General features: G+C 37.8%; 1 protein-coding gene and 1 pseudogene across 1 annotated transcript; both read left to right on the top strand.

The window, feature by feature from the left end:
- Window positions 1–55: 55 nt before the first annotated feature.
- Window positions 56–612, top strand: LOC113021527 (myosin heavy chain, skeletal muscle-like; the record flags this gene model as incomplete). Its single annotated transcript, XM_026166285.1, has 2 exons — window positions 56–255; window positions 348–612. Coding segments are annotated over 2 exons (381 nt in total), but the record flags the coding sequence as incomplete, so codon positions are not given.
- Window positions 613–1,145: 533 nt separating this feature from the next.
- Window positions 1,146–19,153, top strand: LOC113021528 (myosin heavy chain, fast skeletal muscle-like; annotated as a pseudogene).
- The last annotated feature ends 5,843 nt before the right edge of the window (window positions 19,154–24,996 follow it).

Genomic DNA, 24,996 nt, shown 5'->3' on the forward strand with positions numbered 1-24,996 from the left:
AGACTTTAAAATTGATTTTAATTAAAATTGTCCATCTGACATTGATTGTGTTCAAAAGGCCAAGAACGCCCTGGCTCATGCTGTTCAGTCAGCACGTCATGACTGTGATCTGCTCAGAGAGCAGTTTGAGGAGGAGCAGGAGGCCAAGGCTGAGCTGCAGCGAGGAATGTCCAAGACCAACAGTGAGGTGGCTCAGTGGCGATCCAAATATGAGACTGATGCCATCCAGCGAACTGAGGAGCTGGAGGAGGCCAAGTAAGTCACCATACTTTCATTGTTTAAATTAGTTTTCAGACTTAAAACCAACCAATTCAGCCTTAATAAAAACAAAATTATTTAAACGATAGGAAAAAGCTTGCCCAGCGCCTGCAGGAGGCTGAGGAATCCATTGAGGCTGTGAACTCCAAGTGTGCCTCACTGGAGAAGACCAAGCAGAGGCTGCAGGGTGAGGTGGAGGACCTCATGATTGATGTGGAGAGAGCTAATTCTCGAGCACGAGGAGGCCAAGATCCTTCGTGTTCAGCTTGAGCTAAACCAGGTAAAAGGTGAGATTGACAGGAAGCTGTCAGAGAAGGACGAGGAGATGGAGCAGATCAAGAGGAACAGCCAGAGGGTGTCATGAACCGAAGTTCCGCACACAAGCTGGACCCAGGAGCAGAACACACACACACAGAGGTACGAGAGAACAAAAAATAAACTTTATTATAACTGAGGGTGTCCCGGGAGTGTAGAAGGGAAAAAAACGCACGGAACCAGAAAAACCGAGGGACCGGGAGGTGAATCGCGCAGGAACGCCGAGAGCGGGACTGTGGGAGGGATGATAGCGGGGCCGAGGGAACCGGAGGGAGGGGTGAGGGTCCGTGGGGAGAAGCTTCAGAAAGGTCGAGGCGGCTGGGGCTGATTTTGATCCAAATTCCGGACAGGCAGGTGGACAGGCTGGTAGCTCAAACACGCCGAGCTGCGATCGCTGAAGGACGACTACGGACTGGCGTGGAGCAGCAGGCTGGGCAGGATTAAATAGTCCACCTGGTGATCGCCCGGGATGGGATGCAGGTGTGGAGTTAGCAGCCACGCCCACGGGAGTGGGCATCCCATCAGCACCTCGGACGCCGGGCCGCGGACCATGACAGAGGGTGATTGACTCCATGCAGAGCACTCTGGATGCTGAGGTCAGGAGCAGGAATGATGCCCTGAGAGTCAAGAAGAAGATGGAGGGAGACCTGAATGAGATGGAGATTCAGCTGAGCCATGCCAACAGACAGGCTGCTGAGGCCCAGAAACAACTGAGGAAGTCTTTTGAACACCAAGAAGAAGCTGGAGGCTGACCTTGTCCAGGTTCAGGGTGAGGTGGATGATGCCGTTCAGGAAGCAAGAAATGCTGAGGAGAAGGCCAAAAAGGCTATCACTGATGGAAGTTAGTACTTTACAAGCCTTCTTTTCTTTTCAAAATTCTTGTTCATGCTTGATCAATAATTCCAATACCACCCATATTTTAGGCTGCCATGATGGCTGAGGAGCTGAAGAAGGAGCAGGACACCAGTGCTCACCTGGAGAGGATGAAGAAGAACCTGGAGGTCACAGTCAAGGACCTGCAGCACCGTCTGGATGAGGCAGAGAGCCTCGCCATGAAGGGTGGCAAGAAGCAGCTCCAGAAACTGGAGTCCAGGGTATGTTGTTCTCGAACTATTATTCAAATATTTAAAAAGAAAAAACACTTTGATTCCATCACATGTTCTCCACCCATTTTCTTCTCTGTACTCTTAATATTTATTAAAAGCTGATTATTTATAATGGCATTAAAGGTCCGTGAACTGGAAGCTGAAGTTGAAGCTGAGCAGAGACGTGGAGCTGATGCTGTTAAAGGAGTCCGCAAATATGAGAGGAGAGTGAAGGAGCTCACCTACCAGGTGATTACACATTTACCTAGAAATTCATAATTTCCTAAATTGTTTCTTCTCCAGTTCTAAATAACAGTTTGCTATATATACAGACTGAGGAGGACAAGAAGAATTTGGTCAGACTTCAGGATCTGGTGGACAAGCTACAGCTCAAAGTCAAGGCTTACAAGAGACAGGCTGAGGAGGCTGTGAGTGAAATGTTCTGTGACCTTAAATATTGAAGGATGATTAATTATGTAAATATAGCTCTCATGAATGATCAGATATTTCTTTAACAATCCAACATACTTTAATACTGAACAGGAAGAACAGGCCAACACCCACATGTCCAGACTGAGAAAGGTCCAGCATGAGATGGAGGAAGCTCAGGAACGTGCTGACATTGCTGAATCTCAGGTCAACAAACTGAGAGCCAAGAGCCGTGATGCTGGAAAGGTAATTCATCTAATCCCATTTTAAATTAGTTGTCTTTAGATAGATTATCTTTTATATTATATTATTATTATTAATTTTGTATACACTGATAGAATTTAGTTTATGTCCTTCTGCAATCTCATGTGGGATAACCTGTAAAATGTTAATATGTGTTGAATAATTGGATTTTTTTTTATGATTTTTTTTCTAGGGTGAAAGTGCTGAGTAAGAGACATCTATTTGGAACCTTTTGTCAGCGTTCATAAAATATGAAACAGCTGCTAAATTGTCTGTTTGCAATGTATTAATTCAATAAACTCTTTCCTGTGACTTCATTACATTTAATCAGTATAATTTTTTTTACAAAATTCACATTGGAAAATATAATATTCAACAGAAGAATCATCATTTATACTTACAGGACATTTAGCAAATGAGGACAGCACCTCTGCTTAACATTCATCCTAGCTTTCAGTATCAGTGCTAGCAAGGTTAGCTTTACTAAAGAAACCATATCTTACATAACCTAAGATTATTTAAACATAAATGCTCTATAATAAGCAAAATGTCCATTTAGAATGACAATTAATTCCCACTGTCATATCATTTAAACAAATAAGATAATAATTCAATATTAAAGAAATACTTTCAGTATCATATACAGGGAGTGCAGAATTATTAGGCAAATGAGTATTTTGTCCACTTCATCCTCTTCATGCATGTTGTCTTACTCCAAGCTGTATAGGCTCGAAAGCCTACTACCAATTAAGCATATTAGGTGATGTGCATCTCTGTAATGAGAAGGGGTGTGGTCTAATGACATCAACACCCTATATCAGGTGTGCATAATTATTAGGCAACGTCCTTTCCTTTGGCAAAATGGGTCAAAAGAAGGACTTGACAGGCTCAGAAAAGTCAAAAATAGTGAGATATCTTGCAGAGGGATGCAGCAGTCTCAAAATTGCAAAACCTCTGAAGCATGATCACCGAACAATCAAGCGTTTCATTCAAAATAGTCAACAGGGTCGCAAGAAGCATGTGGAAAAACCAAGGCGCAAAATAACTGCCCATGAACTGAGAAAAGTCAAGCGTGCAGCTGCCAAGATGCCACTTGCCACCAGTTTGGCCATATTTCAGAGCTGCAACATCACTGGAGTGCCCAAAAGCACAAGGTGTGCAATACTCAGAGACATGGCCAAGGTAAGAAAGGCTGAAAGACGACCACCACCGAACAAGACACACAAGCTGAAACGTCAAGACTGGGCCAAGAAATATCTCAAGACTGGTTTTTCTAAAGTTTTATGGACTGATGAAATGAGAGTGAGTCTTGATGGGCCAGATGGATGGGCCCCTGGCTGGATTGGTAAAGGGCAGAGAGCTCCAGTCCGACTCAGACGCCAGCAAGGTGGAGGTGGAGTACTGGTTTGGGCTGGTATCATCAAAGATGAGCTTGTGGGGCCTTTTCGGGTTGAGGATGGAGTCAAGCTCAACTTCCAGTCCTACTGCCAGTTTCTGGAAGACACCTTCTTCAAGCAGTGGTACAGGAAGAAGTCTGCATCCTTCAAGAAAAACATGATTTTCATGCAGGACAATGCTCCATCACACGCGTCCAAGTACTCCACAGCGTGGCTGGCAAGAAAGGGTATAAAAGAAGAAAAACTAATGACATGGCCTCCTTGTTCACCTGATCTGAACCCCATTTGAACCTGTGGTCCATCATCAAATGTGAGATTTACAAGGAGGGAAAACAGTACACCTCTCTGAACAGTGTCTGGGAGGCTGTGGTTGCTGCTGCACGCAATGTTGATGGTGAACAGATCAAAATACTGACAGAATCCATGGATGGCAGGCTTTTGAGTGTCCTTGCAAAGATAGGTGGCTATATTGGTCGCTGATTTGTTTTTGTTTTGTTTTTGAATGTCAGAAATGTATATTTGTGAATGTGGAGATGTTATATTGGTTTCACTGGTAAAAATAAATAATTGAAATGGGTATATATTTGTTTTTTGACACCTTGTCAAGTTAGACCAAAGTCTATAGTTATATTCAATAAAAATGCTAATGAAGATTGGATGCAACTAACATGCATTTTTAATATTACTCTAGGTTATTACAGTGGAGAAAGAGAAAGAACAGCATATTTTATTGAAACACAGTTTTACAACAAACCAAATCCATAAACTTTAATAAAGTGTTTGGAGATTAAACTTCACTTCAGCAACATAACAGAATAGTGTCCCAGCAATGGTGGGATGTACAACAGGATTGCTCCCCATAATGATAAAATGGGCAGCATTGGATTTTGTAAATAAGAATGTCTCAAAGGCATAATTATAGAAAAGCACTGACATTTAAACTACAGGGAATAGAGGTTACTTTTGAGGTCGCTTGCTTGCCTTGTTCCCATTTACACTTGCCTGTAGTATAAAACTGCAGTGCTTCACTTGTTGCTGTATCCTTAGCTATATGGTGTGATCTTTTTCTAGCGTGCCAACCTGCTGATCTGAAAATGCCTGTCTCTTACCTTGCACTCAACAACAGCTTTCATTAAATTATGTCTAACATTTACAGAGGTTTCTCACATGACATGACACACACTTTACTCAATCACACATTTATCTAAAATTTATTTATTTATTTTAAAAAGGTTCATAAATTATTTCTTCTCTAGCCACTTTGTGAGGTTGTTGCTTAACTAGGTGAAATTATCAAAGAAGATTCTGTACCAAAAACCTCCCAGTTATTGCACTGGTTGCTAGCAGATTTCCACAGTTAGCTGTACTTCTTCAGATAAAAATGCTTTGAATACTTCCTAACTACTGGCCCAGCAGTAGAAATACTAGAAAGAGTGATGGAAACTGGAAATGGAGAAGGTTTGCCTTCAAAGTAAAAGCTGCACCTCAGCCAAAATTTTTCATAAAGTGCCACTATAACTCTGAAGCCAACTGCCTCCATTTCTAGTTTATGTTACACTTTTGGCAGGTTCAGTACAACTCGGAGAGTAGACAGTGTTTTTGGATACATCCATCACTTCGATTCAAATTGCTACAGCAGAAATATGCTAGTGGCCAAAGCAAACACAAGGTTTTTGCCAACTGGTTGGGGAATAGACCAACTACTTAAGTGACAGGTGGTTACCACTAGCCTCTAGGGCTGTATGACCAAGGTATTATTCACTCAATCCTACACTTTCACCATAATTGTTATATATCTAAAATGGCATACAGGTTAACGTTACGTGGGGAGTGGTTGCATGTCTCCAAAATACCAATAGTCATTCTCATACAGGTCATTACTTGTCCTCAGACCTTTTATTTTGGCAGAGTACTTGATGACAATAACCTCCTATTTATGTCACTCTTCGCTTTTTCTCCATAGAGTTTAAGGCTTTGTGAATGTTGAAGGTATCAGAGACACCTAATGTCTGGATTTGCAAATACAGAAATTTTCTAAAGAAAAAAAAATGGAATATAGTCAAAAGTAAATTGTGAGCATAGAGGCAAATGAGTAGCCATTTATACTGTGTTTCCTAAGGAAGCTTAAGTGGCTAGATCTTTCTAGAGAAATGTCACTGTGTCTCTCCAGAAGTGCAGGCCAAAGTGACTCATCTGTGCTCATTAAAACAGTACTACAGTAACAGTATCGTAGAATTTCAAAAATTCAGTAAGGTTAAACACTTGCTACTGTACACCTAGCAAGACACTAAAACATTAGACTGCATTGTCTGTAATGTGTTCCTCTAAAATACCACAGCTAAAAGAAGCAGAGGAAATAAGTAATTTCCCTGTTTTGGTTGTTTTGTTGTCTTTGTGTCTACTCTGCATTTTTCTTGCTATTCTAGCAAACTCTTGGATCACAGTGAACATGCACAATATGTTATTTTACTCAACATTTTACAATGAACTTATCTTACTTTTAAACATGTGCTTTTTTAGGAAAATACATTTGGAAATTAAACAGACTATTTAAGATGACAAATCTCTTACAGGTTAGGACATGGTCTTAACAACATATCTGAATATTGTCCTATAATATATCCTTCACTTATGCAAAAGACAAGTCACAGCTTCTTCTCTTTGCTGGATTTATTTTTGACCATGGTAGCACCTCGTGACCTGCTGGTAAGATAGCAGACATTAAGACAAGTCTGTGCAAAACTTGGCAATGAAAGGTAATTCTGGCTATGATCCCAGACTTTTCCTTCCATTCATCATTTATCACTTACTCAGTACATCTAAATTAAAATTTAAAAACTGTATGATTATTTTTTCCTTGCAGAAAGACATTAACATTTTTTTTATAACAAACAATTTTCTAGTATTGAATTATCTGAGCTGGCAGTCCTTCTTAAACTCTATTCCTAGTAGAGATATATAACACTTGTCTGGCATTAATACAAAGTCTTGCTCTGAATTTTATTTCAGATAGCTGAGGTGTTTATGTCCTGTAATAGTACACCAGTGGCATTTCAAGACTTCTCCGAATTTAAAACTCAGTACTGGCTATAATGTCAAAATGACTTGAGCTTAGAGTTTAGTATAAACTCTTTCAACTTAATATCACTGTCAAGTTAATATCAAGATTGATTGCAATAAATAATTCACAAACCATGTAGTGCACTATTCTAATTTACCACTGGGTATACTGTAGACATTACTGATGTACTCACTATTTATGAGGACACTTACCTTATAAAATCTCTATTGGTTTCTCCATCAAGGAAAAACTTGATGGAGAAGCTGGCTTAAGGAATTAAGCCAGCTTCTCAGCAAGATTCTTTAGGTAACTTAAGGTAAAACTAATGAACAGCGTTCATAATGAATATTATTCATTCTTATGAAAAACAATTACAATATAAGTTCCCATTGACAAGCTCTGTTAATATAAAACTTCAAACTAGGCTCATATTGAAGAGGAGATTGAGGCTGAGAGGGCGGCTCAGGCTAAGATAGAGAAGCAGAGAGCCGACCTCTCCAGGGAGCTTGAAGAGATCAGCAAGAGGCTCAATGAAGCTGGTGGAGCAACAGCTGCTCAGATTGAGTTTAACACAAAGCGAGAAGCTGAGTTTCAGAAATTGCTCTCCGCAAGAAGCAGGCTGACAGTGTTGCAGATTGCCCAGCGCCTGCAGGAGGCTGAGGAATCCATTGAGGCTGTGAACTCCAAGTGTGCCTCACTGGAGAAGACCAAGCAGAGGCTGCAGGGTGAGGTGGAGGACCTCATGATTGATGTGAAGAGAGCTAAAGCCCTGGCTGCCAACCTTGACAAGAAGCAAAGGAACTTTGATAAAGTAAAGATTTAAACATAACCAATATCATCAGAATAGGCATACACCAATAATAACAACTAACTAATTAACCTATATAAACCTAGGTCCTGGCAGAATGGAAGCAGAAGTATGAGGAGAGCCAGGCAGAGCTGGAAGGAGCCCAAAAGGAGGCTCGTTCTCTCTGCACTGAGTTGTTCAAGATGAAGAACTCATATGAAGAGGCTCTGGATCATCTTGAGACCATGAAGAGAGAGAACAAGAACTTGCAGCGTATGCTTATCTTGCTTTTGTTGTAGCAAAAACATTTGCATATGTCAGCTCCAAGTACTCTAACTCTTGGCTGTGTTTGCTCTTTAGAGAAGATCTCAGATCTGACTTAGCAGATTGGTGAGACTGGACAGAGCATCCATGAGCTGGAAAAGGCCAAGAAGACTGTTGAGACTGAGAAGTCTGAAATACTTTATCAGTATTCCCAGCTACACCTGGATGATCCTTTCAGAGGACAGGAAGACATGAAGGAGCAGGTCACCATGGTGGAGCGCAGAAATGGTCTCATGATGGCTGAAATTGAGGAGCTGAGAGCCGCTCTGGAGCAGACAGAGAGAGGATTAGGAGTTGCTGGACAGGAGTTGGTTGGTGCTAGTGACCGTGTCAGACTGCTTCCCTCAGGTTTGATTGTTTTTAACACTTACAATAATATATTAAAATCCTTTTTACAGTGCTCCTCAAAACAAAGCTACTGTATACTATTCTGTACAACTACCTGAGAGAGAATGCAGAAATATGAAAAGTAAATATTAAATTAAACTGAAGTTAAATTAACTAATATATAAATGAGGGTGCCCTCATTTTAATTCCCATCAACTACAAGAGGAACATGCCAACATCTACCTACCCAGGCTGAGAAAGGTTCAGCATGAGCTGGAAGAAGCTCAAGAGTGCAATGACATTGCTGAGTCCCAGGTCAATAAGCTAAGAGCCAAGAGTTTGATCATGCCATGTAACATCTGCGGATTTTACTTTGACATATACCTAAGAACTGCTGCAGACCATGTACATCCTTTGCATTGAAAGAAATTATCCTCTTCCTTCACTGCATACTGGAATATATTTCAAGCCTGAGAAGTAAATTGATATAGAGCGACCAGTAGGAATTAGTTCAAAAATGTCTTTTAAAAATAAACCACCAAAAATACCCCAAAAATTGGGTAATTTCCATGATTTGTTTAACTCAATCCAAACTGTGTAGGGCAATATATTATACTTGCAAAACTGATATTCTAATCCAAAGGAGATTTTAATCACTTTAAGAGAGCAAAGTAGCCTTTGAGGCAACTTCCAGTGCCAAAACATAATATCCTAAACAACTGAAAATTCTATGCCCTCCATCAAACATTGCATTCAGTATATTCAAGCTATTTAAGTGTGAATCACACCTTAAAGTAAACTAAATAGACAGGAAGAGCATAAAAGACTTTATCTTGTTTTATGTATGCTTTACATTATGTAAAATAATAGCCAATAATAAGCGATATCAGAAATTTGTTGAACTTTTGTAATATTGTACAGTTGGAGAATTAAAGTTTTAATTTTTCAACTTTAGTCAAGGTTTCATTTTGATTTCCACTTCTGAAAATGTCAAGCAACAGTCAGTTTTTGTGACTAAAATGCCCTACTTTTGTGTGAAACTTCATAGGGGAATTCAAAACAAATAAGTTGACAGATTTTCTATCAAACTATGGAAATTAAATAACATAAAAACACAAAATTCACCTGCTTCTCTGGATATGTCGGACAAATGTCCTCTCAGTGCAAGAGTGGTATCCTCACTCTGTCCCTTAGCTGTTGTTATTTTTGACTACAGCAATGACTTGTAATCCTCTGTTAAGATGGTAAATGATAAACCACACCTGTCAACAGTTTCAGCACGTAATCTGAGAGGACACTGGAAATTATTCCAAACGTCAAGATACTTTTTCATCTCTGCTCATTCAGTAAAAGTTGAATATAAACATTTTAAATAGAAACTAATACTATGTTCTTGTACCAAAATTGTCATTTTTCAACAATCATAAGTGAAAAACACTCATTTTAAATCTTATTTGTGCAGCTGTTATTTAAGGCCTTACCTGAGGTGTCAACTTTTCTTGTATTACGTTTCCAGGAATCATGTGTTGCTCTTTTAACTTTTATGGAAAGTACAGCAGTATGAAATTAGTATCAGATACCAGAGACATGTATACTGTGCAACTATACACCAGTGACATTCTGACGCTTCCCCAACATTAGCACTCAGTCCTGGCTGTCATATCAAAATTAAATTGATGCAACTGCCTATCATAAAATGTGTCAACTGAAATCTGATCCCCAAGTACTTCTCTGGATTTATTGGAGCAGACACTTCACAAATCCATGCTGTGCACTCTTGCTATGTAGTATTGAATAAACTGTGAACATAATAAGAGTAGTAAATACTGTATTTACAAATCAGTTAAAAATGATGTGTTAAAAGTAAAATAACATTATAAGAAAATGCATTAATAATATATATCTGAATGTATAATATAGTCGAATACAGTTCTATACAGATTGACTTACCAGTACTTAATTAGAATATGTAAAGTTGAGAAATTTTTAATTAATATTTGTTTTTTAGATCCAACAGTATTTTATCTTCTTTATTATAGAGAAATTGACTATAAAATTATGTTTAAAAAATATTTTTGGCATTTTTTTTTGTCTCATGTTTAACAGAACATAATCAAAAATCACAACTATTCTGTCAATCATAAAGTAACATAGAGGTATTTTAATAAGTACTCATGGTGTCAGCAATGAGTCGATAACTGTCAAGTAACAAAGTCCCAGAACCACCCTGTAATGAAGACCGCTTTTTGTCTACATGAGGTGCAGGAACAGTCTGTGGAGCAAGAGACACCATACTTCTTACTCCTCTCAAAGGGAACAAGGTGGGATTTTACATCTTTTAGAAGTTTCTCAAACGTGATTATCAGCAGAGATCTCATTTCAACTGATTTAACTTATTTATTCATTCCATATTACTGGTTTATTTCCCAATCTTCTCACCCCCCAAAGAGATCGGGCACTAAGAGAAATCAGTCTGTAATCCTACAAGAAAAATCTGTGAAAAGAAAATGTTTTATTGTTCTTCTGCTTCTTTTATCTGGAAATGTGCAACCTAATCCCGGTCCAGACTGCAAATGCTTAAGTACTCCTTGTGATTTCAAAACTTGAACAGGTCTTGGTATCACTCATTTAAATGTCAGAAGTCTTCTTCCCAAACTTGATTTTGTGAAAATTTGGATGAAAGAGTTAGATACTGATATTCTTATATTATCAGAAACCTGGCTTACTAAATCAATTACTGACAAAGACATTGCAATAACGGGCTATAATCTTTTCCGTTGCGACCGCCCCAGAAAGGGTGGCGGTGTTGCAATTTATGTAAAAAGCAAATTCCATGTTACTGTCGATTCATCGGTATCTGTTTGTAAGCAGTTTGAACTTCTTGCCCTCAAACTCCAACTTTTCAAGGGCTATTTTATTACCATTGTGGGCTGTTATAGACCCCCCCTCAGCTAGTAGTGAGGCTTTAGTTTCACTTAGTGAAAAACGATCTACTTTAGATTTTAATGAAATTGTGCTGGCTGGAGATTTCAACTGGGACTGGTTGTCCTCTGCCTCAGACAGTTTTAAATCCATGTGTGATTCATATAATCTCACACAACTAATTTACAGCACAACTCGTCCAAATCTTAAATGCCCAGAAAAGTCATCACTTATTGATTTATTTTTAACTAATATGCCGTATAAATATTCTCACACTGGGGTTTTCGCAAATGATATCAGTGACCACTGTGTGGTAGCTGTAGTCAGTAGGGCTGCCACGATTTGTCGACTAGTCACGATTACGTCGACTATCAAAATCGTCGACGACTGATTTAATAGTCGACGCGTCGTTTGAAACTTTGTACGATCACAAAAGACGCAGGAATAAGTGGCAGGATTTAAGAGTATAATAACGGACTGAAACAGAAGATGGCAGCATTGCATGTACAAGGATGTCAGCTACCGTTAAACCCCGAAGAAGAAGAAGAAGAAGCAGCTGTGTCCCAGAATTCATAGCGCAGCCCAGCGCAGTTTCCAACAATGGCGGCAGCTAGTTAGTTTTAATGTTACTCTTATTATTCTTTCTGGGTCACAAAATAAACGTTTAACATATTTTCAGGCGAGAATGTAGCTGTGTAAACCTCAAATATCTGCTCAGTTTATCAGGACACCACATATTTTCAAAAGCGCTCCGACGTTTTCGGAGACATCTGTTACCCACTAGCTCGTTAGCGAGCCGGGGGCTAGGCTCACTAGCGCCGTGAGAACACCGGACTCCCCGCAAATCGTTTTCAAACCCACCGCCGTCTTTCGCTACTCAGGTTAAATATATATGAGTCACTTAGATAACTTAAAATGTTATTGTTTGGCTTTTTTTTTTAAGTATTTTATTTGTTCCTGAGTAAATCAGTTTGTCTGAGATTAAAGTTATAGTTTTTACACAGCTGAATAAACGTCAAGCAGACAGCTGATTATCAGAAGTGTGAGATGCTCCAGAATATACTCCAGTGTCCTGTTATATTTTAGATAGCAAGGAGTTTATTAATCTTCACCGAAACAATCTGCAAATTTCATTAAAATTCAATAAACTATCATCTTGTCTTTATTTTTAGTTAGCACAGACCTTAAACACTTAAAGCTGTAAGCTAATGATAGTTATATAAGAGCAGATGCTGCTGGTGCAATAAGCTGTAGTTTTACGTCTAATGGATGATGATCTGATTAGTCGACTAATCGCAAAAATAATCGGTGACTAGTCGACTATCAAAATAATCGTTTGTGGCAGCCCTAGTAGTCAGGCAATCGAAGCTCCCAAAATCAAGGCCACAGATAGCTTTTAAACGAGATTTTAAGCATTTCTGTGAGCAAGCTTTCTTTCATGATTTATGGGACTATAACTGGAGTAGAATCTACCTGATAACTGATCTTGAGCTGGCATGGAATTATTTTTATGATACTTTTATCAAAATTACAAATAAACATGCCCCTATCCGCAAATTTAGAGTAAAATGCAGAAACAACCCTTGATTTTCTCTTCAGCTCTCTAGTCTACTCAAAAAAAGGGATGCTGCCTGGGCTAAGGCCAGAAAAACTAAATCCGAAGCGGATTGGCTGATTTTTAGACAGCTTAGAAACCGTTCAACTTCCTTAATTAAAAAGGCCAAATCAGAATTCTATCTTTCAAATACTACTAAACATTTGAACGATCCTAAAAAATTCTGGAAAATAATAAAATCTTCTTATGGGGACATAATTACAAATGAGATGCCAACTTTTGTTGTAAAAGACTCCTGTACTTTAACAGAGAAATGCGACATTCTAAACTGCTTTAATGAGCATTTTGTTTCTTCAGGATCTCTATTTGAATCTTTATATCCAGATTTAAAACAGCTTAATCAACAAGAGGCTCTCTCTGCAACCGCTCAAACTGAATCTGTGGTCCAACCCTTCAGTTTTTCTCCGCTAAATGTTTTTGAGGTCCAGAGGAACAGATCAACTTGATCCCTATTTTCTTAAGTTGGCTGCAGATTTTATAGCAGAACCACTAACTTACATTTTTAATCTTAGCCTCTCGAACAGTGAGATCCCTGTAATACAGAAATCTGCCTGTGTTCTCCCTTTGCTGAAAAGAGGTGATCCTTCAGATGTTAATAACTACAGGCCCATATCTAAATTGTGTGTTCTAGCAAAAGTTCTAGAAAAGTTCATTAGTGAACAACTGAAAGATTTTTTGGACAAAAATTCAGTTCTTTCCCAACATCAGTCAGGATTCAGAAAACAACACAGCACAATAACTGCTGCTATTAAAGTGGTTAATGACATTGTTGATTCAATGGACTGCAAAAAATACTGTGCGGCTCTTTTTCTTGACTTGTCAAAGGCTTTTGATACAGTTGACCATGCTATTTTATTAAATAGACTAAACAATATTGGTCTATCTGTAAATGCTGTAAGTTGGTTTTCAAATTACTTGTCAGCAAGAAAACAGTGTGTCCGTGCTGCTGGGTCTTCTTCCTCTTTTCTCCCAGTATCCAAAGGAGTTCCGCAGGGCTCCATATTAGGACCATTGCTATTTTCTCTTTACATAAACAACCTTTGTGATAATTTGTCAAATGCAGCATTTCATCTTTATGCAGATGATACAATTATTTATTGTTCATCCCCTTCAGTAGCACAAACCCTGCAATTTCTGCAGTCTGCCTTTGATGTCGTTCAGTCCCATTTAACTCAACTTAAGTTGGTGTTAAATCCAGAGAAATCCAAGTTTATGTTATTCTCAAATGGCAAAGAGTTGTTAGCTACGTCTCCTAAGATTAAAACAATTCAAGGATCTGAAATTGAAATGGTCACATCTTACAAGTATCTAGGGATCATTATAGATCAGAATTTGTCATTTAAGACTCACATTCAAAGGCTTGTGTCGAAGTTAAAACTAAAACTAGGTTACTTTTTAGAAACCAATCCTGTTTCTCCCTCCAAGTGAGAAAACATTTGATTCGTTCAACCTTTTTACCTTTATTGGATTATGGTGACCTGCTTTTTATGAATGCACCTGCCCACTACCTAAAGAGGTTGGCTACTGTGTACCATTGTGCTTTACGTTTTATTACTGGCTATGGAAGTCGTGTACATCATTGTTCTCTGTATGCTGCTGCTAAATGTCCATCTTTGCATATTCGTAGACTCTCCCATTGGTTGATTTTTATCTATAAATCTCTCCTTGGGCTGGTTCCATCTTATTTATGTGTTTATATGTGTAAAAACCACAACCAATACAACCTTCGTTCGAACAAAATCATACACTTGATTGTCCCAAAAATCAGAACAGAATGGGGGAAAAGGGCTTTTAAATACGCTGCCCCTGCTTCCTGGAATAATCTGCAGAAGGAACTGAAATTATCAGAATTGGTTACCTTGGGAGAGTTTAAGTCTGTCTTAAAGGAACGAGAGAACAGCTCTTTTACTCAGTGTGATTGTTTTTAATGTACTCTTTTTGTATTTGATCTGTTATTGTATATTTTACACATGTTTGTATGGGATATTGTATTTGTTTTAAATGTTATATACCTATGTGGTATGTGACTTTTGTTGCTATGATGCCAGGTCTCTCTTGGAAATGAGATTTTTAATCTCAATGAGATTTTTTACCTGGATAAATAAAGGATTAATAAAGTGAAAAGCTGTGCTGAGCAGACACACTCGAGCAGCAACTCTGGAAACCCAATCCAGCTGACAGGCATGTGACACAGGTGAGTGTGGTCAAGTATTCACTGGTTACCATATTTTAACGGTTTAGACATTCCTGTTAAATATGTTGCTGCTGTTTGAGTGTAGTGGCACTTTGGTCAGTCAACTGAATGAATAAATATTTTTACTGAAATATGATGGTTGAAATATTAGACACAAAGGAGCAAAGCAACTTAATTTTGGCATTTCTTTAGATTGCAGCATCTTTACACAGGATACTATTAGTTTTCAGTTGGGGTCCAGTGAGGTACGTGGTTCGATGTAAATGACATTTTCATGATAGAAGATATCTGCTTAAGAAAATTTCAAGAACTCATAAATAGTCACATTGTTTCAATTTATGTCATATTTTCAGTCTCCAGTAAAGTGCCAACATGAGCACAGACGCGGAGATGGAGCAGTATGGCCCGGCAGCCATTTGCCTCCGGAAGCCAGAAAAGGAGAGGATTGAAGCTCAAAACACCCCATTTGATGCCAAGACGGCCTTCATTGTGACTGATCCTGATGAAGTATATGTCAAGTGTAAACTTATCAAGAGGGAGGGTGGTAAAGCCACTGTTGAGACAGAGGGAGGAAAGGTAGGTAAAAATTCTTTCCATTTTACGTCTATATATTTGTCATCCTGTCTATGTAAACATTTGTCTGCTATATCACAACAAACACCCTGTTGATTATTTAAAAATTGCTTTCTATTCAGACAGTTACTGTGAAAGAGGAAGACATCCACCCCAGGAACCCTCCAAAGTTTGATAAGATGGAGGACATGGCAATGATGACACACCTTAACGAGCCATCTGTGCTGTTTAACCTCAAAGAGCGTTTTGCATCATGGATGATCTACGTAAGTTTTATTTGAAGGTTTATCTAAAAGAAATAAAATGCAAATGAAAAATGAGAAATGTAAGCAACCCTTATGCTCTCTGCTATGATACAGACCTACTCTGGGTTGTTCTGCGTCGTCGAAAATCCCTACAAGTGGCTTCCTGTGTATGATGCTACATGTGTAGCAGCATACAGAGGAAAGAAGAGGATTGAGGCTCCACCCCACATCTTCTCCATCTCTGACAATGCCTATCAGTTCATGCTCACTGGTAAGTAGTAGTTACTGTTAAAGTTTGTGAATACAAACTAAAAGATGCCTTAAATGTGAGGTTATTGCTGCAGTTAGATAAAATTCTTTAATGTTTGTATTCCAGATCGGGAAAACCAATCTGTTCTGATTACGAGAGTATTGCACACATGATTATCTCTAAAACTTGATACAGAGGATGAATCTTGAAAATGTGTCTCTTATACTGTCTCCAGTGGAGAATCTGGTGCAGGAAAGACTGTCAACACCAAACGTGTTATCCAGTACTTCGCAACAATTGCATGAGCTAAGAAGGAATCATCACCTGGCAAGATGCAGGTAATATTGGTTATTTATGATAGACCCATGTGTGGGTTGAGTTTAAGTACGATTCTAATGTTCTAATGTCATTTACAGCTTTTGTTGTGGCAAAAACATTTGCATATATCAGCTCCAAGTACTCTTGGCTGTGTTTGCTCTGTAGAGGAGATCTCAGATCTGACTGAGCAGATTGGTGAGACAGGAAAGACCATCCATGAGCTGGAAAATGCCAAGAAGACTGTTGAGACTGAGAAGTCTGAAATTCAGACAGCTGTGGAGGAAGCTGAGGTAATGTATTTTATAAAAATGTACTGTTTGTATTCAAATTTTAAAAAGTATCCCTTCTCCAGTTTATGTTGCAATAAAAAATTTTTTTTACATAACTCTTTTAATCATTTAAAGGGAACTCTGGAGCACGAGGAGGCCAAGATCCTTCGTGTTCAGCTTGAGCTAAACCAGGTTAAAAGTGAGATTGACAGGAAGCTGTCAGAGAAGGATGAGGAGATGGAGCAGATCAAGAGGAACAGCCAGCGGGTAATTGACTCCATGCAGAGCACTCTGGATGCTGAGGTCAGGAGCAGGAATGATGCCCTGAGAGTCAAGAAGAAGATGGAGGGAGACCTGAATGAGATGGAGATTCAGCTGAGCCATGCCAACAGACAGGCTGCTGAGGCCCAGAAACAACTGAGGAATGTCCAAGGACAGCTCAAGGTGACCTTTTTTCCTGATCATTTGTTAAAGAAACAGAATAGGTACTTATTTATTGATTGATTTATTTCATCAGGATGCCCAACTGCACCTTGATGAAGCTCTCAGAGGACAGGAAGACATGAAGGAGCAGGTCGCCATGGTGGAGCGCAGAAATGGTCTGATGGTGGCTGAGATTGAGGAGCTGAGAGCCGCTCTGGAGCAGACAGAGAGAGGACGCAAAGTAGCTGAGCAGGAGTTGGTTGATGCTAGCGAGCGTGTTGGACATATACATATATACATTATTATTATTTGCATTATACATTATTTGCATGTCTGAACCAGAATTAACACACTTAAGGATTAGGGAACAAAAACATAATATAATACAGAATTAAACTGCAGGTTAATAAATAAATAAACCAATAATTAAATAAATGCCTAACCATAAAAAAACATAAATACTGTTGTTGATATTATGATGATGATTAGTGTATCGATTCTGATATATTCTATATATGTAGATTCTTGATATAGCATCCAATATTTAAACCAAAATATATTTTTCTTGTTTCATTCAGAACACCAGTCTTTTGAATACCAAGAAGAAGCTGGAGGCTGACCTTGTCCAGGTTCAGGGTGAGGTGGATGATGCAGTTCAGGAAGCAAGAAATGCTGAGGAGAAGGCCAAAAAGGCTATCACTGATGTGAGATTTTTTTTTCTTCTATTTTGTTTTTCACTATTACAGGGTTCTGAAATCTCTAATTTGCAGTTCATGTTAAGTTCGATTTTAATGTAGAACAGATTTTAAATTTTGGAAATATTTCATCACTTCAGGCTGCCATGATGGCTGAGGAGCTGAAGAAGGAGCAGGACACCAGTGCTCACCTGGAGAGGATGAAGAAGAACCTGGAGGTCACAGTCAAGGACCTGCAGCACCGTCTGGATGAGGCAGAGAACCTCGCCATGAAGGGTGGCAAGAAGCAGCTCCAGAAACTGGAGTCCAGGGTACAAACTATACACAGTACTAAAACTAGTTTCACAATCGAAGTCTACCTTTCTGTAGACATGTTCTTTTGCCCTCAGCGAGACTTAGTTTTTCTTGTAATTAAATTAATTATGCTTTAATTAATTTACTTGTTTTCTTTTATTCGTTATTTATTTATATCTATATATATTTATATATGTATCTTTATTATTTAGTTTTGGTGTACAGCACTTTGCGTCAACTATGGTTATTTTAAAGTGCTTTTTAAGTAAAGATGATGATGATGATGAGGTAGAATTAAGACACTTTTATTTCTATGCTTTACCATGGCAATAATAATGTAGCTACATTGTTTTATTATATTATATTCTTTTATCAAATTCCAGGTGCGTGAACTGGAAGTTGAACTTGAAGCTGAGCAGTGACGTGGAGCTGATGCCATTAAAGGAGTCCGGAAATATGAGAGGAGAGTGAAAGAGCTCACTTACGAGGTAATTAATTATCTAACTAAAAATGATCTAATTTATTGTGCCCATTCCCTTTCACTTACAACCCTAATTGTTTAGACTGAGGAGGACAAAAAGAACATCACAAGACTTCAGGATCTGGTCAGCAAGCTGCAGTTAAGGCTTACAAGAAACAGGCTGAGTAGGCTGTGAGTCAACTACAATTATATGACAAATTTCCTTCAGCTTGGTTCATCGCACGCCCATTGACTCCCCTATAACTAAGTCAGAATTTTGTAAATCCTTTACAGGAGGAGCAGGCAAACACTCACATGTCCAGGCTCAGGAAGGTTCAGCATGAGCTGGAGGAAGCTCAGGAGCGTGCTGACATTGCTGAGTCCCAGGTCAACAAGTTGAGAGCCAAGAGCTGTGACACTGGAAAGGTAGCAACTTCTGTCCAAATATCCAAAAAAAAACCCAAAAACAATTGTGCACATCATTATAAGTGAGACACATTGTAATGCTTTGTGCAGTTAAGCAAAAATTATTAAAACAAGATATGTTAAAACAGAAAAAAGTCTTCAGAGGATTCAAATAACTTAAAACCTTTAAATAACTCTTTTTTTCTGTTTGTTTGTTTTTTCAGAGTGAGTCTGCTGAATAAGACACACTTGAATGAAGCTGTTCAACAGATTTCATAAAATATGAATCATCTGTTGGATGCTTTTAATGCATATTGCAAAATATCAATCAATGTTTTAAAAATGACTCATTCATTTTAATGTTTCTTTGCTTTCGTAAAATAATGTTTAGAATGTAAATGTAATCAATTAAGAGGGAGCTATTAAAAGTAATAAATAAAAAGCCATACTGAATTGCTTAGTAGCCACTTTTGAAAAGGAGTATTCAGAAGGAATATTTATTAGCTCTACAGATAGCCATATAATGCAGAAAATATCTAAGAAGTAATAGCTCCTGCAACCAGTATTTTATGTGAAAGACATGTAAAAGGCCAAACTTACCTGTGGATTTACCAAAGGTTTTTAGAGTGTATTTGTCATGATAAATCAAATAATAAATACATAAGTATACATAAATTAAAGAAATCAATGAATTTGAAAATGAATTTAATGTTTGTTAATTAAATGAGTTTCTGTTACTAAAAGATTCTCAGTAAAAGTTCTGATAGTGTCTTGGTTTTATATAGATCTAGTGAGCTAGGTGGCTTATTAATAGTGACATATTTAGACAGAAACCATTTGCTAAGAACTGGTCAAATTTATTGTATTTATTGTACGTATAAGGAAGTTATTTATTTTCATTTGACAGCTTTTCATTTTATGAATTGACTAAATAACAAGAGAATAGGGCTGATAACTAAGGGACTGTTCATGGTCAGCACCTTAACCTGTCAGTGTTATTTAATTGTTTTCCAGTTTTAAGGAGTGCAGTCAGATATATATATATATCTGACATATATTATATATGTGTTGGTCAGGCTTCACTAAATATGAGCTAGGCACAGTGATGAAGCTCACAGGCCATCTATTTCCACAGGGCAACAAAAGGAGAAGTCTAGTGTACAAACAATAAACAGTAGTAAGAGCTAGTTACTGTTAGTAACTAGCTCTTACTACAGTGCACATCTAGCAGGTAAGGAGAAGTCTGACTCAGAACGTACCATTTGAGGCCAAAACAACTTTCTTTATAACTGATCCCGATGAGCTGTATGTCTAATATAAACTGATTAAGAGAAAGGGTGGCAAAGTCACAGTGAAAAGATGGTATATTGGTACACAAAAAAGATACTGTTGAATATTTAAAAACACAATTTCTATTCGGGTGGTCACTGTGACAGAGGGAATTTAACCATAAAACCCTTCAACGTTCAGTAAACATGTCAAAGGCACGCAATGGAAAAGGCACATAGCTGGTTAAGAAGGAGGAGGAAAAGTTTACATGAATGTACCACTAGTATATTTCAAATCCTCTCTTTCAAGGTTTCATTAAGGACCAAACCATTTCAACCAACCCTCTGTTGTTGCAATGTTTTAAATCTGAACAGGAAAATCAGTTAAATTCTGAAACCACCTGGTAACCAGTGACAAGAGACAAAAACAGTATAATCTAGATATAAACCCCAATCCAATCAAATCAAAATTAATTTCTATAGCACATAATAATACAATTAAGTTGTGCTTCACAGTCAGTCAGAGCAATAGCATAAGACAGAATAAAAAAAAGAAAACAGTTAAAAGTTGTATTTTTTTATTTACAATATTTTATTGTGAACATATTTTTCTAAACTTTCAGAACTTTAGTTTTTTAACCCTAAGAAAAAGCTGATGGCTTACTTGTCAGCCTGAAGTGTGATATGATGATCTGTATAAACTGGACATGAATGCATGGTAGGGTTTGGGAATAATTAGAGTTTTTCATTGTTCGTGTGTGTTGTATCTCACAGCTGAGGGAACTAGAAGTCGAAACTAAGCTGAGATGTGGAGCTGAGTCAGTTCTCTTTTAATTACAGTTAGTAATCTGTATAGACTGAGGAGGAGAAGAAGAATGTGACCAAGCTTCAGGATCTTGCCGTCAAACTGCAGTACTGTATCTTGTTCTTTGTACTGTACTGTTGTTCTTTGTCATTCCATTTCCAAGTCAAAAACCTGATTTATGAGTAAAGTTACAATTTAATGACACTTATGTTTGTTGAAAAGTGTACTCTACTGATCCATAAAACAGTTTAAGTGCAATTTGGCTCTATGTTTCTTAATGTCTCTTAATGTTCCAGTTTTGAGTACCCGGTTCACAGGCTGAGAGCTGGAAAGGGAGCTTTTTATTCAGGTGATAGCTAATAATTGCATTAGAATTGTTCACACATACTTTGCTGGTTAAAAGCTAAAAAAAATGACTAAAAGATTTGAGTCTGACTAACACCACCATGGATTAATCATTTTATTATTTAATATAGTGAAACAAATTTTAAGCATTTCGCAATTTCCTAGCAAGCTTCCAAGAAGTGTTTATTGTTGTTTTCCAATTTACTATTCTTAGAAGAACTAAGTAAACAGAAAATAATAAAGTTCTGTAATTAAAACTTTCCCAACAGCAACCACTGTCAGGCCAGTGTTTAAGAAGATGTTAGGACTTAACGGGGACTCAACGGCACTTGTAACAGTGAGGCACTTCCTGTTCTGGAATGACAATTAGCTTAGTATAAGCTGAAAACCATTGCAAGAATCCAAGTACTCTCTTGTGGCTTCTTGTTGGCCAGTATTGTCAATGCTATGAAAGCTCAGCAGTATGACAGCAAATTAATAGGAATCCTAATAGTGCTCTAAATTTATGACCAGGACCAGTATTTGTTGCCAACTTAGCCTGCTTGTAAACACAGTGCTGACTGCTGAGTGACCTATTTTAAATGAACCCAGCTTTCATCAAAGGTCACACAGGCCAATAGTAATTGAAGTGCTCCTGTGAGTGTTGGTAAGAAGAAGAAGAAAAAGACGAATCAGAACAAGACAAAGAACTTTATGAATGTTTGTAAAATGATTGATAATTAATATAGTATTACTCAACATTATATTATCTTTGAGGAGTATAATGTAAGACAGTTGTTTTCTTATTTCTTTATTTTTATTTGTGGTACAGCTGGGGTGTCTGCTACAATGGAAAACTACAATGTGAAGGACATGGCTATAACTCAATATTGTACACAGCAGGCTACAGGAGGCATGAAGGAAGTATTAATTAGATGCAGTTAAAGGAGCTTTTGTGCTTGGCACCAGAGGAGGCACAGGTGTTCCAAGCCCCCGGACAGATTGTATTTATGAGATCATATTACACTAGCAGGATGTGAATTTGTGAGCCAGTACATTTTTCGGGGTTAGCTTGAGCATTGTAGTGCACATACCCAGCAGCTGAAAGATATAGTCTCATATGACTGACACAAACTATGTTCCTTTAAACAAAGCTGTTAGCATGTCTCTAATGAATAACTGACCAATTAGGCAAGCAGCAATTGTCTGCTTGAACAAGGAGTGAAACTACTACAATTTAATGTTATTTATTTTCTCACTCAAACTACTGAAGTGTTAGGCATTTTTTTCTCATTTCATAGGAAACATTCTACAAGTATGCAAGAAGGCAAGCACTGTTTAGTTCACAATATTCTCAAACAGTTAAAACTGTGTTCTGTACTTTTTATTTATATGATCATATATAACATATAATAGCTCCAGTTCCAGCATGCTAATTAGTATTAGCTTATTAATGATCTGATGCAAAAATATTGTTAAGCACACATAGAGAGTTTTATAGTTAGTCTCACCTCTTCAAGCTTTCTTTTTCCTTCTTGTATTTTTATGTCACTTTATAAGTTACTACATTTCATATTAAACTAATAAGTTATCTTATAAAGGGGGCACTCTAGAATGTTCCCCTTCTCTGTCTGTACCCTTTTTCTGAAAACATAAAACAAAGATTAAAGTCAAAGAACGAAAGCCAAAGACACTACCCATCATTCTCCCAGTGCTACTACCCCGTCATGGAATAATCTCACACTCTTTTAAAGCTTCTTAGGCTCCTCCTTGCCAGACATGGTTGGCATGTTTTTACTCAGTTTAGGGCTTAGTGCAGAGGGCCATCTATAAGCATCTACACACCCAAGGACATTCAAAGGAGAACATTAGTCAGGACAATCAATCTCTGCCCATGTACCCATTGGCACCTTCTAAAAAAAGGCTTGTTTTATTCACTGTATCCCAGCAGATTAAGTGTAAATTGTATGATGTTTGGATTCACAGTAATAAAAAAGTTTAAGCAAGAAATCATTAAAAACTTTACATTTGTATACATATGCAAACTTCAAACCGTACTTAAAACTATCAAAGGTCAGTTTAAAACTAATTCTGCAACTTGAAGCAGGTTAGAGTCTTTCTGCTCTGGGGTTAATCACACTGGTATTTGAAAGTCTTTGTAATTCTACTGCAGGGATTCATTTATTTGTTGTTTTATTGATGGCAGAGGAGAATACAGTCTAACATATCTGCTTATCACCTCCCATAGGTATTTCATTGAGCTGAGATCGGATTCATACCATTTTCAAATGCATCAAACCATTAGCTGACCCCTCACACCATGTGGATGAAGGAATTGTCATGCTGGAAGAACCAACTTCCCATTCTGTCCCATCAGAATATAACAGTTTCATCACAGGACAAAGGTGATCAATCAGAACAACTCTTAAGTGATTTACAGTACAAGGCTTTCCTCTAAAGGGGGCCCAAACATTGTCAACAAAATACCTCCCAAAGCAAAACAAAGCCACCGGATCCCCTCACTGTGGGGGTCATGCATTTGTGCTTTTCCTTTAATTTGTCAATTGTGTGTATTTGGAACTGTTGTTACATTTTGTCACCAGAGATGAAAAACAGCGTGTATTCAGGGTAGCCCAGCACAGCTTTATTTGTTTTGTTTTTGTTTTTGTGTTTTAGGAAATAAAAAAAAATGCTGCTAAATTAACATGGATGGAATCACAGATTTATATTTGTATGATATGTATGAAATAGTGTGTAACCATAACTATATCAAGATCATGCATACAAAGTTTTTAACAAGCAAGCTGACCCTGTTAGATCTTAAAACATCTATGGCAAATGCTATTAAGGGTGACTGAAAAAAACTGAAGACATTTGACTTTACTTGGGAAGCACGTGTTCTGCATGTTTGCTCTGAAAACCCACCTGTGCACAGAGGTTATATGGATTACATACCTCAAGGTCATCTCTTTTGAAGAATGAAGGATTGCTAAATTCAAAAAGGCAAAAAGAAAAAAACAAACAAAATACAGCTTTGTTTTCCTTTTTACCTTTATGAATTTATTATTAAGCTAAGCCTTAAATGTAAAAACAATCCCGGATATAGTTTTCATTCACTTTACTATTACAGTCCTGGCATCTCTAAAATCTTGTTTATTGCCACAGGTCTTATTTTGGGTCTTATCCCATTCTAGATGGCAACTGTTCATCCACTCCATTCCAAGACGATATGTGATCTCTTCTAAGCTTTTATGGAATGGCGCTCAATATCAGTTCAGACATCTGAGATGTATGCTTGTCCTGCAACTGTACACCAGTGACATTTATATGCTTCTCCAAAATCACAGCCTGTGTCATGACATGTTCCACTAGGATGATTAATAATAACATTGTAGAGAAGCAAGAACCAGACAGGCTTGTATGTTAATTAAATATTATAAGAATATATTTTCTACAAATGGTTAGAATCTTTGATACGTGCGCAACAACTGTTCTACACATTACAGAGCTAAATCAGATGATACAATGAGTGAGCATTAGGAGAAAAAGACTCATTAATCTGTTGATACTAAAATGTGTTTAAATCAGTCGATCTATATTGAATGTTTTGACCTTGCTTTATGGAACAGTTGTTCACTTGCTGCCCCCTTTTTTTATTGGACCACCAAATCTGACATGTGTGAAGAGCAACTGTACACCAGTGACATTTG

This window comes from Astatotilapia calliptera, chromosome 4 (genome assembly GCF_900246225.1).
Source record: "Astatotilapia calliptera chromosome 4, fAstCal1.2, whole genome shotgun sequence".
Taxonomy (NCBI): domain Eukaryota; kingdom Metazoa; phylum Chordata; class Actinopteri; order Cichliformes; family Cichlidae; genus Astatotilapia; species Astatotilapia calliptera.